The sequence below is a fragment of the Centroberyx gerrardi genome, chromosome 16 (genome assembly GCF_048128805.1).
Source record: "Centroberyx gerrardi isolate f3 chromosome 16, fCenGer3.hap1.cur.20231027, whole genome shotgun sequence".
Lineage (NCBI taxonomy): Eukaryota > Metazoa > Chordata > Actinopteri > Beryciformes > Berycidae > Centroberyx > Centroberyx gerrardi.
Window position 1 is genome coordinate 10275036 of NC_136012.1, and position 15474 is coordinate 10290509.

The 15474-nt window shown below is 43.7% G+C and overlaps 2 protein-coding genes and 2 pseudogenes across 5 annotated transcripts in view; all 4 read right to left on the bottom strand.

The window, feature by feature from the left end:
- LOC139912154 (protocadherin gamma-C5) overlaps positions 1-15474 on the bottom strand; it is a 76701-nt gene that overhangs the window by 37861 nt on the left and 23366 nt on the right. The gene's annotated exons all lie outside the window — the stretch shown is intronic.
- LOC139917662 (protocadherin gamma-C5 pseudogene) lies at positions 316-2805 on the bottom strand (annotated as a pseudogene).
- LOC139917661 (protocadherin gamma-C5 pseudogene) lies at positions 4231-6955 on the bottom strand (annotated as a pseudogene).
- On the bottom strand, positions 7993-13801 carry LOC139917660 (uncharacterized). The gene is made up of 3 exons (XM_071906833.2): positions 11331-13801; positions 10658-10674; positions 7993-10466 (listed from the first exon to the last, which is right to left on the bottom strand). Exons 1-3 carry the CDS (start codon positions 13799-13801, stop codon positions 7993-7995), a joined length of 4962 nt encoding a protein of 1653 aa, XP_071762934.2.

Genomic DNA, 15474 nt, shown 5'->3' on the forward strand with positions numbered 1-15474 from the left:
CCATGTTTGTTGAAAAATTCGTTTCGATGTGACGTTCAGAGATTGCACATTATTTGTCGTCTTAAGGCAGTCCATGGTGTCGCAGAGGACACAATAGCGAATACCACAATGTTTCTTACTTTTTATATAAAAAATATTTTACATAAAAACGAAGTTGGAAAAATAGATCTGACAGTGATGACGTATTTCTTCATTTGTATACACTATAAAAGCATCATATTAACTGAAGGCAGAACAACAATATACCACGTAATTAAAATATAGCGTATTAGGTTTGGAAAGTTTGGTATGAAAATATCAACAATCAAAATACATTTATTCTCTGCTCACCTGCTGGCTCTCAAAAGTCCAGGTGCTGTCTGGTAAAGACGCGTCCAGGACATTGATCATCTCCTTAAAGTCAGTGGTGCTGCTGGGCTTAACGAAGGTGAAATCACTGTACTCTGACATGGGAGAGAGACAGGACCTGAAGGACTGACTCTGAGACAACATGTCTCCTCCCAGGACCTCCACGTACTTAATAGGCCCGTCAGTGTTGAGCTGGATCTGCAGGTTTCTGTTGGGGTTCTTGTAGCCATCACAGTCCATCCGTCTCATGCAGCAACTACCGCTGCTTCTACTGTTTCTAATGCATTTAATCGCTAAAATGAGAAAAGTCAAAAGAGACAGCACGGACACCGAGGCCAGAGACAGAATCAAATAAAGGGTGATTCTCCCAGTTTTCTTGCTGGGCTCGACCGCTTTCTGTCGGAGGTCCAAGATGGGCTCATGGAGGCCGTCCTCTAGCAGGATGGACACGGTGACCGTGGCGGACTGGACCGGTTCCCCGTCGTCCTTGATCTCTATGAGCAGCCTCTGAGAGGAGTCGTCCTGCTCGGACACAGGGCGTTTAGTCCTCACCTCCCCTGTGTAAAGATTGACAGTGAACAGAGAGGCGTCTGTGGCCTCAGCCAGCCTATAGGAGATCCAGGCGTTATGGCCCGAGTCGGCGTCCACGGCCGTCACCTTAGTAACCAGGTGGCCCGCTTTAGCGGAGCGGGGCATCCTCTGATGGGAGAGGGAGCCCAGGGCAGCGGAGGAGGGGTAAATAACAGCGGGGGCATTGTCGTTCTGGTCCAGGATAAAAACATGGACAGTAGCGTTGCTGCTCAGAGACGGAGAGCCCTGGTCCTTTGCCTGCACCCGAATCTGAAACACCTTGAGTTTCTCATAGTCAAACGAGTGCATGCTGTAGATGCTGCCGTTATCAGAGTTGATGTAGACATAGGAGGACACAGACACGTCCTGCACTTTAGAGTCCAGGATGGAGTAGGAGATCTTGGCGTTTTCACCAAAATCCAGATCAGACGCTGATACTGAGTAGAGAATAGAGCCTGGTACCCCATTCTCTTTTAAATACACATTATAGGAGGGCTGAGAGAATCTAGGAGGGTTGTCATTCACATCAGTGATGCTGACAGGTATAGTTTTCTTACTAGACAGAGGAGGAGAGCCTGAATCAGTGGCTGTTATCTCGATATTATACTCCGAGAAACTCTCTCGGTCTAAAACACCACTGGTAAGCAGTGCGTAATTATTAGAAAAAGAGGGTTTCAGACTAAAGGGAGAACCTTTGGGGAGTTGTAACGTCACTTTACCGTTATCACCAGAGTCAAGGTCCTTCGCACTAATTAAAGCCACTACTGTTGCAGTAGGTGCGTTCTCAGGCACTGGCTTTGGTTGGGAGGTGAGAACAATTTCTGGAGCATTATCGTTAACATCTAAAACTTCTACTTGGACGGTACAATGCCCCTCCATTCTAGGTGTTCCTTTGTCTTTAGCGATAATATCTATTTCAAAATTAGCAACTAGTTCGAAATCTAATTTCCCTTTTAGAATTAGTTTTCCAGATTGTGAATCAATATCGAATACAGACAGGACAATATCCGGTGTGTGCGTCCCAAATGAATACTCTATCTCTCCGTTTGGACCCTCATCGACATCTTTTGCTAAAGGTGTAACGATGGATGCGCCTTCGAAACTGTTTTCGCTTACTGAAACTTTGTAAACGTTTTTCTCAAATACAGGAAAATTATCATTTATATCGAGCACATTAATGGTTATCTGAGAGGTTCCAGATCTCACTGGGTTTCCCCCGTCTAGCGCTGTCAACTGAAGCTGATGTACAGCCTTTTTCTCTCGGTCAAGAGATTTAGCCAAGACAAGCTCTGGGACTTTCCTCCCACCGGAGACATCTTTTATCTTCAAATTAAAACAGTCGTCTTTACTTAGAGTATATGACCTCACTGAATTAACTCCAACATCAAGATCTTGTGCACTCTCCAGTGGAAAACGTGCCCCTGCCGCTGTAGACTCTGCTATTTCTAATATTACATCTTTTGACGGGAAACTCGGGGAGTTGTCATTTATATCTTGTATTTCCACCTCAACTCGATATAATTGTAGCGGGTCCTCAACGACAACTTGCAGAGGTAGAACACAGCTGGCGCTTTGTCCGCACAAAGTCTCTCTGTCTATTCTGTCATTCACCACCAGCTCGCCCTTCCCCGAATCCACACTGAAATACTGCTTACCAGCCTCAGAGGCGACACGCAACTTACGCTCAAAAATCTCTGATAGTCCCAAACCCAGATCTTTGGCTAGATTTCCTACCACAGAGCCCTGTTTTAGTTCCTCCGGTATTGTGTAGCGAGTCTGTCCGTCTATTGTACTCCACAAGAGAAAGAAATGATTCCACCAAAGAGCCTGCCATCTCCAGTCTCGGTATCCCATTCTCTTTGTCATCCCTGCTCCGTTATAATACATTATTCCTCATGGAGATATTGTTCAGAACAAATAGCTCAATGTTAAAATCCATCGCGCGGTGAGTATTCCAGTACAAAGATCACTGAGATATTTATGCACGACAAGATGCAAGGCATATCATTTAGTTTCTGGGTGTATAAACGCATCCTCCTTTCTCCCCCAGCTCCGAGCATTGTACTGTCTACGGTGGTGAGGGTGCGTGGGGGAGGGAGTAGATCTCTTTGTACAGTTCTGTATGCTATTGGTGCACAGCGTCTCTCACCAACATCCAATAAAAAGGAGGGAGTGAGCTCTTCCCTTAAAGTTATAGCAGCATGGCGGTTTTTGCATCTAATAAAGAGATTGAGTTGTCTATGCGCCCCATATCTCCATGCGCAAGAAAAGTGATGTATAGCTCATTTCATTAGAAAAAGACAAAAAATCCATTCATATACTTTTTAAATAAGGAAGGCTATTTTTACCTAGTATTATTGTAAGGTAATGCATAAAATATTTCCACAATTATGTTTGAATTAATTCTGTATGTGGTTTTGAAATAGGAACCTCTGTGCAAGTCAGACTCGTCAAAAACAGAGGATAAAAACAGTTAAACTTGCTTTGTTTCTGAATGACCTGTCATCAAAAGCCGTTTATCCACATGCCCTTAATTCCTTCATGACTACCAATATAATCAATATCATGGTTCTGAAATGTTCAACCATAAAACAGATCAAATAATAGGCGCACTCCTGTAGCCCAAAACTACCAACCAAAACACTAGCGTTTAAGCTAACATAGACCAAAACGTAAACATCATTACTTTTTTGGTTATTGAATTTGTCCACAGTAATCGCTCTAAAACGCAAAAAATCATACTCCGTGTCAAAAGTAGATATCAGCGTTCAAATCCAACAACAGCATGCTAAAACAACATAGGTTACTCAGTCTCCTTAATAACTAAATAGAGCGTTATTCAAAAAAAAAATATTATCTGTGATTTCAGTGCAAGGTATAGGACAGTATGTCACATCCATGAGTTTTAAATTTAGCTTAAGGCTGGAAAAACGTTTGTTTCCATTTGCTGTTTTCTACACACTTGAGACAAATTCACGTTTAATTTGAGTTTATAGCGTGTTAAGAGTGCTACAAAAGATCTATTTTTCCATCTCAATCTCTGCAAAAACAAATGTGAATAAACCCACGATATAGATGGTCAAAAATGATTGACCTCATCTTCAATATGAAGCTGAAAAGCGACTTTAAAACATGTCGAGCCAACTTCTAGATTTATATTAACCATCACAGTAAAAAAAAAAAGTCATAAGATATTGAAACAATGTGATATTGAAATGACATGATGAGCAGGAAATCTAATTGTCATCTTTTGTTATTCTATAAAGTTTCGTTGTGACGTCACCGTACATGTATGCACACTATTCTTTTGAGTTATAGCTTGTGACGGGAAGTTACACAAAACACAGCACAGACTGGGACCATGGATTTTCCGTCAACATTAAGTAGCAAAATACATTTAAAAGATCTATCGCTCAATTATTTTAATGACCATCTTGCCACAATGCAATGGATGATTATGCTGTGCTACTGACTCTTCCTATCACTAGTAAAATTGTGATACTTTCATCGAGGGATTATCAAACATTACAATGCTATATATAAATGCTATATATATTCTCACCTGCTGGCTCTCAAAGGTCCAGGTGCTGTCTGGTAAAGACGCGTCCAGGACATTGATCATCTCCTTAAAGTCAGTGGTGCTGCTGGGCTTAACGAAGGTGAAATCACTGTACTCTGACATGGGAGAGAGACAGGACCTGAAGGACTGACTCTGAGACAACATGTCTCCTCCCAGGACCTCCACGTACTTAATAGGCCCGTCAGTGTTGAGCTGGATCTGCAGGTTTCTGTTGGGGTTCTTGTAGCCATCACAGTCGGTCCGTCTCATGCAGCAACTACCGCTGCTTCTACTGTTTCTAATGCATTTAATCGCTAAAATGAGAAAAGTCAAAAGAGACAGCACGGACACCGAGGCCAGAGAGAGGATCAAATAAAGGGTGATTCTCCCAGTTTTCTTGCTGGGCTCGACCGCTTTCTGTCGGAGGTCCAAGATGGGCTCGTGGAGGCCGTCCTCTAGCAGGATGGACACGGTGACTGTGGCGGACTGGACCGGTTCCCCGTCGTCCTTGATTTCTATGAGCAGCCTCTGAGAGGAGTCGTCCTGCTCGGATACAGGGCGTTTAGTCCTCACCTCCCCTGTGTAAAGATTGACAGTGAACAGAGAGACGTCTGTGGCCTCCGCCAGCCTATAGGAGATCCAGGCGTTATGGCCCGAGTCGGCGTCCACGGCCGTCACCTTAGTAACCAGGTGGCCCGCTTTAGCGGAGCGGGACATCCTCTGATGAGAGAGAGAGCCCAGGGCAGCGGAGGAGGGGTAAATAACAGCGGGGGCATTGTCGTTCTGGTCCAGGATAAAAACATGGACAGTAGCGTTGCTGCTCAGAGACGGAGAGCCCTGGTCCTTTGCCTGCACCCGAATCTGAAACACCTTGAGTTTCTCATAGTCAAACGAGTGCATGCTGTAGATGCTGCCGTTATCAGAGTTGATGTAGACATAGGAGGACACAGACACGTCCTGCACTTTAGAGTCCAGGATGGAATAGGAGATCTTGGCGTTTTCACCAGAATCCAGGTCAGACGCTGATACTGAGTAGAGAATAGAGCCTGGTACCCCATTCTCTTTTAAATACACATTATAGGAGGGCTGAGAGAATCTAGGAGGGTTGTCATTCACATCAGTGATGCTGACAGGTATAGTTTTCTTACTAGATAGAGGAGGAGAGCCTGAATCAGTGGCTGTTATCTCAATATTATACTCTGAGAAGCTCTCTCGGTCTAAAACACCACTGGTAACCAGTGCGTAATTGTTAGAAAAGGAAGGTTTCAGTGTAAAAGGAGAACCTTTGGGGAGTTGTAATGTCACTTTACCGTTATCACCAGAGTCAACGTCCCGGGCACTGAGCAAAGCCACTATTGTGCCACTTGGCGCATCCTCACGCAAAGAGCTAGGTTTTGAAGTGAGCACAATTTCTGGGGCATTATCATTAACATCTAAAACTTCTACCTGGACAGTACAATGCCCCTCCATCTCTGGAGAGCCTTTGTCCTTAGCACTGATATCAATTTCATAAAATGTATCTGATTCAAAATCTAAGTCTCCTTTCAACAAAATGTCTCCAGTGACTGAATCTATATCAAAAGTAGCCAACACAGAGTCTGACGTGCGTTCACCAAATGAGTAAGTCACTTCGCCATTTAATTCCTCATCAATATCCGTCGCTTTGACTTTGCTGATTAAAGTACGTTTTGACGCATGTTCAGTGATAGACGCTTTGTAAATCGGTTTTTCAAACTGTGGGATATTATCGTTAACATCCAAGACAGTAACTGTTATCTTTGAAATCCCGGATCTTACCGGATTGCCTCCATCTAAAGCAGTTAAAAGTAGTTGGTGGGTAGCTTTTTTCTCTCTGTCCAGAGGTTTCTCTAAAACTAGTTCAGGGACTTTCCTCCCGTTGCTAACGTCGTTTACTTTTAAACTGAAACATTCATCTTTACTGAGACTGTAGGATTTAAGAGAATTGCTTCCAACGTCGGGGTCCAGTGCACTCTCCAAAGGAAAGCGCATACCCGCAACAGTGCTTTCGGATATTTTCAATGGCAAATCATTTGTTAGAAAGGTAGGAGAATTGTCATTTATGTCTTTTATTTCTACCTCTATCCGGTGTAATTGTAGCGGGTCCTCAATGACAATCTGCAGTGGCAACACACAGCTTGCGCTTTGTCCGCACAAAGCCTCTCTGTCTATTCTGTCATTCACCACCAGCTCGCCCTTCCCCGCATCCACACTGAAATACTGCTTACCAGCCTCAGAGGCGACGCGCAGTTTACGGTCAAAAATCTCTGATAGTCCCAAACCCAGATCTTTGGCTAGATTTCCTACCACAGAGCCCTGTTTCAGTTCCTCCGGGATTGTGTAGCGAGTCTGTCCGTCTATTGTACTCCACAAGAGAAAGAAATGATGCCACCAAAGAGCCTGCCATCTCCAGTCTCGGTATCCCATTCTCTTTGTCATCCCTGCTCCGTTATAATACATTATTCCTCATCGATAAATTGTTTAGAACAAATAGCTCAATGTTAGAATCCATCACCGCGGTGAGTATTCCACTACAACGATCACTGAGATATTTATGCATGACAAGATGTAAATTTAAAGGCATATCATTTAGTTTCTGAGTGTATAAACGCATCCTCCTTTCTCCCCATCTCCGAGCATTGTACTGTCTACGGTGGTGAGGGTGCGTGGGGGAGGGAGTAGATCTCTTTGTACAGTTCTGTATGCTATTGGTGCACAGCATCTATCTCTAACATCCAATAAGAGAGCAACTGAACATTGCTCTTAAAGTTACAGCAGCATGGCAATCTGTGCATTTCAGATACGAAGAAAATCATGGGGCATTTCTATTCGACTGTGTGCTTCATATCTCCTTGGACAAGAAAATTAATATATAGCTCATTTATTTAAAAAAAATATCCCTGTAATAACGTTTTGAAACAATGAAGTCACTCCTTACATATTATTTTAAGATAATGCATAACATGTTTTCAACATTGAGGTTTGAATTAATTTTGCAAAACACCTTGAAAATGACCATCCGTGCAATAAATAATCACCAACAAATAAACAACGAACTAATATTTTTGTGAAGTTAATTTGCTTTCATTATGAATGACTGAGTTGTCATCAAAAAGCGATTTACGTTCATGACTTAATTTCCTACATAAATGTGTGTTATCGGTTTGTGTTGCTGTCCAAAGCGGCGGTTCTGAAATGCTTAACCATAAGAGGTCGAATAATTAAGCACCATTATAAAGCTCAAAATCAACATTCACAAAGGAAACATTAAATAAAAAATTTGGTTATACATCACCACTGACTAAAAGCGTGCGACTGGTTGTCAAATAAGCTAGAACATAAACTAGAATATATAAAATAACATATTTTTCACTTATTTTATTTTCCCCAACAAAGTACCATATTTCCACAATGCAAGGATGCGTCTTGCCACTGAATCTTCGTAGCATTATAAAAACTGCGGGACGTATATGGAGAGATTATCAATTATTTCAAATCTATTTTTCTCTGCTCACCTGCTGGCTCTCAAAGGTCCAGGTGCTGTCGGGTAAAGACGCGTCCAGGACATTGATCATCTCCTTAAAGTCAGTGGTGCTGCTGGGCTTAACGAAGGTGAAATCACTGTACTCTGACATGGGAGAGAGACAGGACCTGAAGGACTGACTCTGAGACAACATGTCTCCTCCCAGGACCTCCACGTACTTAATAGGCCCGTCAGTGTTGAGCTGGATCTGCAGGTTTCTGTTGGGGTTCTTGTAGCCATCACAGTCCATCCGTCTCATGCAGCAACTACCGCTGCTTCTACTGTTTCTAATGCATTTAACCGCTAAGATGAGAAAAGTCAAAAGAGACAGCACGGACACCGAGGCCAGAGACAGAATCAAATAAAGGGTGATTCTCCCAGTTTTCTTGCTGGGCTCGGCCGCTTTCTGTCGGAGGTCCAAGATGGGCTCATGGAGGCCGTCCTCTAGCAGGATGGACACGGTGACCGTGGCGGACTGGACCGGTTCCCCGTCGTCCTTGATCTCTATGAGCAGCCTCTGAGAGGAGTCGTCCTGCTCGGACACAGGGCGTTTAGTCCTCACCTCCCCTGTGTAAAGATTGACAGTGAACAGAGAGGCGTCTGTGGCCTCAGCCAGCCTATAGGAGATCCAGGCGTTATGGCCCGAGTCTGCATCCACGGCCGTCACCTTAGTAACCAGGTGGCCCGCTTTAGCGGAGCGGGGCATCCTCTGATGGGAGAGGGAGCCCAGGGCAGCGGAGGAGGGGTAAATAACAGCGGGGGCATTGTCGTTCTGGTCCAGGATAAAAACATGGACAGTGGCATTGCTGCTCAGAGACGGAGAGCCCTGGTCCTTTGCCTGCACCCGAATCTGAAACACCTTGAGTTTCTCATAGTCAAACGAGTGCATGCTGTAGATGCTGCCGTTATCAGAGTTGATGTAGACATAGGAGGACACAGACACGTCCTGCACTTTAGAGTCCAGGATGGAGTAGGAGATCTTGGCGTTTTCACCAAAATCCAGGTCAGATGCTGATACTGAGTAGAGAATAGAGCCTGGTACCCCATTCTCTTTTAAATACACATTATAGGAGGGCTGAGAGAATCTAGGAGGATTGTCATTCACATCAGTGATGCTGACAGGTATAGTTTTCTTACTAGACAATGGGGGAGAGCCTGAATCAGTGGCTGTTATCTCAATATTATACTCTGAGAAGCTCTCTCGGTCTAAAACACCACTGGTAACCAGTGCGTAATTATTAGAAAATGAGGGTTTCAGACTAAAAAGAGAACCTTTGGGGAGTTGTAACGTCACTTTTCCGTTATCACCGGAGTCGAGGTCCCGAGCACTGAGTAAAGCCACTACGGTGCCGGCAGACGAGTCTTCGCGCACTGGTTTTGGTTGGGAGGTGAGAACAATTTCGGGGGCATTATCATTAACATCTAAAACTTCAACATGTACACTGCAATGCCCCTCCATTCTCGGACTACCTTTATCTTTTGCACTCACGTCTACTTCATAATTTGCATTAGCTTCGAAATCTAACTTTGCCTTTAGAAAAATGTTTCCTGACATATGATCAATGCTAAATAAAGACAGAATACTATCTGGTGTGTGCACTCCAAATGAATATTCTACATCTCCATTTTGACCATCGTCAGTGTCTGTGGCTTTTGTTTGCACTATCAGTGCACCTTCTGCAGTATCTTCACTTATAGAAACTTTATATATTGTTTTCTCAAAAACGGGGACATTATCATTGATATCAAGAACTCTAATAGATAGTTGAGAGGTCCCGGATCTCACGGGGTTGCCTCCATCTAGTGCTGTCAATAAAATCTTGATAACAGCTTTTTTCTCTCTGTCTAAAGGTTTCGCTAAAATCAATTCCGGAACTTTCCTCCCGCCGGCAACATCTTTTACTTTAATACTAAAACATTCGTCTTTACTGAGAGTGTATGTCTTCAATGAATTACTACCAGCATCTGGGTCTAATGCGCTTTCTAATGGAAAACGTACCCCTACCGCTGTAGATTCTGCTATCTCCAATGTGATATCGTTTGATGGGAACCTGGGGGAATTATCATTAATGTCTTGTATTTCAATTTCAACACGATAGAGTTGTAACGGGTCTTCAATGACGACCTGCAGAGGTAGAACACAGCTGGCGCTTTGTCCGCACAAAGCCTCTCTGTCTATTCTGTCATTCACCACCAGCTCGCCCTTCCCCGCATCCACACTGAAATACTGCTTACCAGCCTCAGAGGCGACACGCAGTTTACGCTCAAAAATCTCTGAAAGTCCCAAACCCAGGTCTTTGGCAAGATTTCCTACCACAGAACCCTGTTTTAGTTCCTCCGGTATTGTGTAGCGAGTCTGTCCGTCTATTGTACTCCACAAGAGAAAGAAATGATTCCACCAAAGAGCCTGCCATCTCCAGTCTCGGTATCCCATTCTCTTTGTCATCCCTGGTCCGTTATAATACATTATTTTCCATCGAGATTTTGTTCAGAACAACGTTACAACCCATCACCTGAGATAATATTCCCATAGAAAGATGGCAAAAATATTTGAGCATGGCCGTAACCTAAAATACACACGTTTTATCTTAAAAAATACGAGCTCATTGCTCTCACTCCTCCAGGTCTTTGCATTGTACGGGTTACAGCGCTAAGGCTGTATGGGGGGAGGGAGTAGATCTCTTTGTACAGTTCTGAATGCTATTGGTGTACAGCGTCTATCTCTACCACCCAATGAGAAGGCAACCGATAGATGCTCTTAAAGCCGCAACAGCCTTCCTCTTTACGCAGTTTCACTATAAAATGACAAAAATATGCTGGGATGTCAAATAATATAAGGAAAACATGCCATCGTAGAAAACTTTTAATAAAATGTAATGAAATAACTACAAAACTATTATAATAAATAATTGTTTTCTTCACTTAACTTAGGCTGGTTTAAATACAAGTTACCTCCAATATCTTCTAAGCATTACTGCATTTCATTGTTAGTCGCTGTCCACAGTTATGGTGCTGAATTACTCAAAATGTATACGCGTGACACTATATTGATAGATATCTTCTATTTGGGATTTTTGCACCATTGAAGCCAAATATTAAAAAAATGCAGTGCGACATTGTACGTGGATGAATAGTCTACTGAAATTCAGTGCTTCATGGACAGATGTACAGATAGATAGATAGATAGATAGATAGATAGATAGATAGATAGTTTTTGGTTGTCTTTAGTAGATAGTCAAGAGTTCAGTCCCAAAATAACACATTATGGGAAATAATGTTTAGTGTCTTGGATAAAGGGAAACAATATGTAACAAATAATCTTTTTCTCTTTTGCTCACCTGCTGGCTCTCAAAAGTCCAGGTGCTGTCTGGTAAAGACGCGTCCAGGACATTGATCATCTCCTTAAAGTCAGTGGTGCTGCTGGGCTTAACGAAGGTGAAATCACTGTACTCTGACATGGGAGAGAGACAGGACCTGAAGGACTGACTCTGAGACAACATGTCTCCTCCCAGGACCTCCACGTACTTAATAGGCCCGTCAGTGTTGAGCTGGATCTGCAGGTTTCTGTTGGGGTTCTTGTAGCCATCACAGTCGGTCCGTCTCATGCAGCAACTACCGCTGCTTCTACTGTTTCTAATGCATTTAACCGCTAAGATGAGAAAAGTCAAAAGAGACAGCACGGACACCGAGGCCAGAGACAGAATCAAATAAAGGGTGATTCTCCCAGTTTTCTTGCTGGGCTCGGCCGCTTTCTGTCGGAGGTCCAAGATGGGCTCATGGAGGCCGTCCTCTAGCAAGATGGACACGGTGACCGTGGCGGACTGGACCGGTTCCCCGTCGTCCTTGATCTCTATAAGCAGCCTCTGAGAGGAGTCGTCCTGCTCGGACACAGGGCGTTTAGTCCTCACCTCCCCTGTGTAAAGATTGACAGTGAACAGAGAGGCGTCTGTGGCCTCCGCCAGCCTATAGGAGATCCAGGCGTTATGGCCCGAGTCGGCGTCCACGGCCGTCACCTTAGTAACCAGGTGGCCCGCTTTAGCGGAGCGGGGCATCCTTTGATGGGAAAGGGAGCCCAGGGCAGCGGAGGAGGGGTAAATAACAGCGGGGGCATTGTCGTTCTGGTCCAGGATAAAAACATGGACAGTGGCGTTGCTGCTCAGAGACGGAGAGCCCTGGTCCTTCGCCTGCACCCGAATCTGAAACACCTTGAGTTTCTCATAGTCAAACGAGTGCATGCTGTAGATGCTGCCGTTATCAGAGTTGATGTAGACATAGGAGGACACAGACACGTCCTGCACTTTAGAGTCCAGGATGGAGTAGGAGATCTTGGCATTTTCACCCAAGTCGGGATCAGTGGCTGACACTGAGCATAATATTTTCCCGGGCGCATAATTCTCTTTTACATAAACAACATACGAAGGCTGGGAGAAAACTGGTGGGTTGTCATTTATATCCAACAATTCAACAGTGATCATTTTTTCACTCGATAACGAGGGCTTTCCTGAATCAATGGCACTAATTTTGATACTATATTGGCCATTTTTTTCACGGTCAAGTGGCCCATTCGTTACTAATGTGTAATGGTTGGAGACGGATAGATTTAACTTGAAGGGAGACTTGGAAGATAAGCTCAACTTCACCTTACCATTGTCCCCTGAATCTGGGTCTTTTGCACTTATCAGTGCAATAACTGTCCCAGTAGCAGAATCTTCTGGAACAGGTGTCGTTAATGACGTCACAATTATTTCAGGAGTATTATCGTTAGTGTCAACTATTTTAATTTCAACGCCGCAATGCCCATCCATCTCAGGATTACCTTTGTCTTTAGCAATGACGTCAAATCTATGTAAATGATTCTTTTCATAGTCTAAAATCCCTTTGACAACAATAGCTCCAGAATAAGGTTCAATATCAAACAAAGATAAAATTAAATCCGCTGTTTGCTCTCTAAAAAAGTATTCAATTTCTCCATTTAGACCCTCGTCTGCATCTGTAGCTTTAACATGCAAGATTTCAGTTCCAGGTATTGCGTTTTCGCTAACATTAGCTTCATACACCTGTCTCTCAAACTGCGGTGCATTATCATTGATATCAAGCACTGTAACCGTTATTTCGGATGTCCCTGAACGCACTGGATCTCCACCATCTACAGCAGTGAGAATAAGCTTGTGCACAGGCTGCTTCTCTCGATCAAGAGATTTCTCAAGGACCAGTTCAGGGAATTTCGTTCCGTCCTTGTGGTTTTTAACAATCAATTTGAAATTGTCGTTTTTGCTTATAATGTAAGAGCGTACAGAATTAGGGCCGACGTCGGGATCCTGTGCGTTTTCTAAAGGAAATCGCGCGCCTGGATTTACCAGCTCTGCTATTTTCAACACCTTTTCTTTACTAAGAAAACTAGGAGAATTATCGTTTGTATCCTGTATTTCAATCTCGACTCTATGCAGCTGCAGGGGATTTTCTATTACTAGTTCCAAAGGCAACAGACACGGCGCTCTTTGTCCACACAGATCCTCTCTGTCTATTCTGTCACTCACCACCAGTTCTCCCTTCCCCAAGTCCACACTGAAATACTGCTTGCCAGCTTCGGAGGTTATCCTTAATTTACGTCGGTAAAGTTCAGAGACAACCAAACCAAGATCTTTGGCTAGATTTCCTACCACAGATCCTTGTTTCAGTTCCTCCGGAATGGTGTAGCGAGTCTGTCCGTCTATTGTACTCCACAAGAGAAAGAAATGATGCCACCACAAAAGCACCTGCCATGCAGGCAGTCTTTTCCACATTATTCCACGATCCATAAAACCCGTTCCTTTTCACTCAAATCCCATGTTTTCAATGGATAGAGGATAAGAAGTCTATAATCCAATATCGATGTCCTCTCATATTTTACATTAAGGGACATGCTTTGTGTCTGCATATATATCCCTCCCCTCCTGCGCCGAACATTGTAATGGTTACGGTGTTGAGGCTGCACGGTGGGAGGGAGTAGATCTCTTTGTACAGTTCTGTACGCTATTGGTGCACAGAGTCAACCCATTCCCACCAATCATGGCTTTAGCAAGCGTCTAGAGAACAGTGACGTAAATGTTCAACATAAAAAAAGATGCACCATTAGATGATGTTTTCAAATTTTTAGAGTCATGTTGTTCTTGTATTGTTCAGTCTACTATAACTCAAGCACATGGAAGATGATTAGGCTACTATTCATCTTTGAACCAGTCTCACCACCACCATCAACAATTTGTCCTATGTGTATATGCTTAATAAAAATCCCTAAGAGATATTCTTAATATATCATAGCTAGATAATCGATGAGGAAGTACTATGGTTTGTGGATTACTGAAAGATCACCCATGCAATGCATTAGGCAGGGCTGTAGGCATAATCATCCACTTAATCTTCTTGCCTGCATGTGCCTGCATTAATGTTCTATCTTGCTTCTATGGCTGGCAAGGCTCTGCGTTGCCTTCCTGTGGCCAGAGAAAGCTAGTGCAGCCTGCATACGTCATCAGAGCGCTCCAGGAGCCGCATAGAAACAATTATGTCAGCAGCCAACGTAAAGTACCCGTATGGAGGTCTGTAGAGCAAATGAAAAGGGAGGGGGAGCGTAGATAGTGTAGGAGGGTGCTCTCTCTCTCTCTCTCTCTCTCTCTCTCACACACACACACACACACACACACACACACACACATACACACACTAGTATTTGCCCTAATTTTTGCACGTAATTATTAAGAGATGCTTGCTCTTCATCTACCAATCAAATTAGTCTTAAAAAAAAAAGAAACATCGAGCGTAAATATGTCATCTCCCCCGGGTTTGCCTAGCGATCCTGCGCTGAACACTGTAATGGTTATGGTGCTGAGGCTGCAGGGTGGGAGGGAGTGGGTCTTTCTTATAACAAAAAAAAAAAAAAAAAATTCTTAACACACAAATTCAACATTGCAAACTGTGAAATAAACCATTACAACATATGCAGCTTCCTATGAAAAATAAATATACATAGAATAGACCGTGGATGTTTTCAGTAATCATCTTCTCTGAGTAGAAGTGAGCGACAGAGGGAGATGTAGAGAGGCAGAGTGAGAGACAGGGAGAGGGAGGGGGAGAGCGCTGGTGCTGATTTCAGCACCACGCGTGTGGACAGCGCCACACAGGCGGCCAACTGCTGCTGCTGCATGCTGCTTAAAGGGCAGCCGCTTGGTTTGGGCTCTCACTAAAGAAAGCAGGCAGGCTGGAAAACAAAACATCACCCTGTCTCCAGCCACACCTCCCTTTTCCCTTAGTGAACACACGAGCAGGCAGCGTCAGACGCACACCTGATTCAGTTTTACTGCTGTCAATGTCTACAGGACCTCAAAGTAAAAGAAGCTAATACAAAAGGAAAATATTGTTGTATAGAAGCATATGAAAAATAGGTCATCATGCTCATTCCACACTTCCGATATTTTATACA

Bases quoted from the DNA above. Each gene is read 5' to 3' on its own strand.
- LOC139917660 (XM_071906833.2), bottom strand. From the start codon at position 13,801: ATGTGGAAAAGACTGCCTGCATGGCAGGTGCTTTTGTGGTGGCATCAT.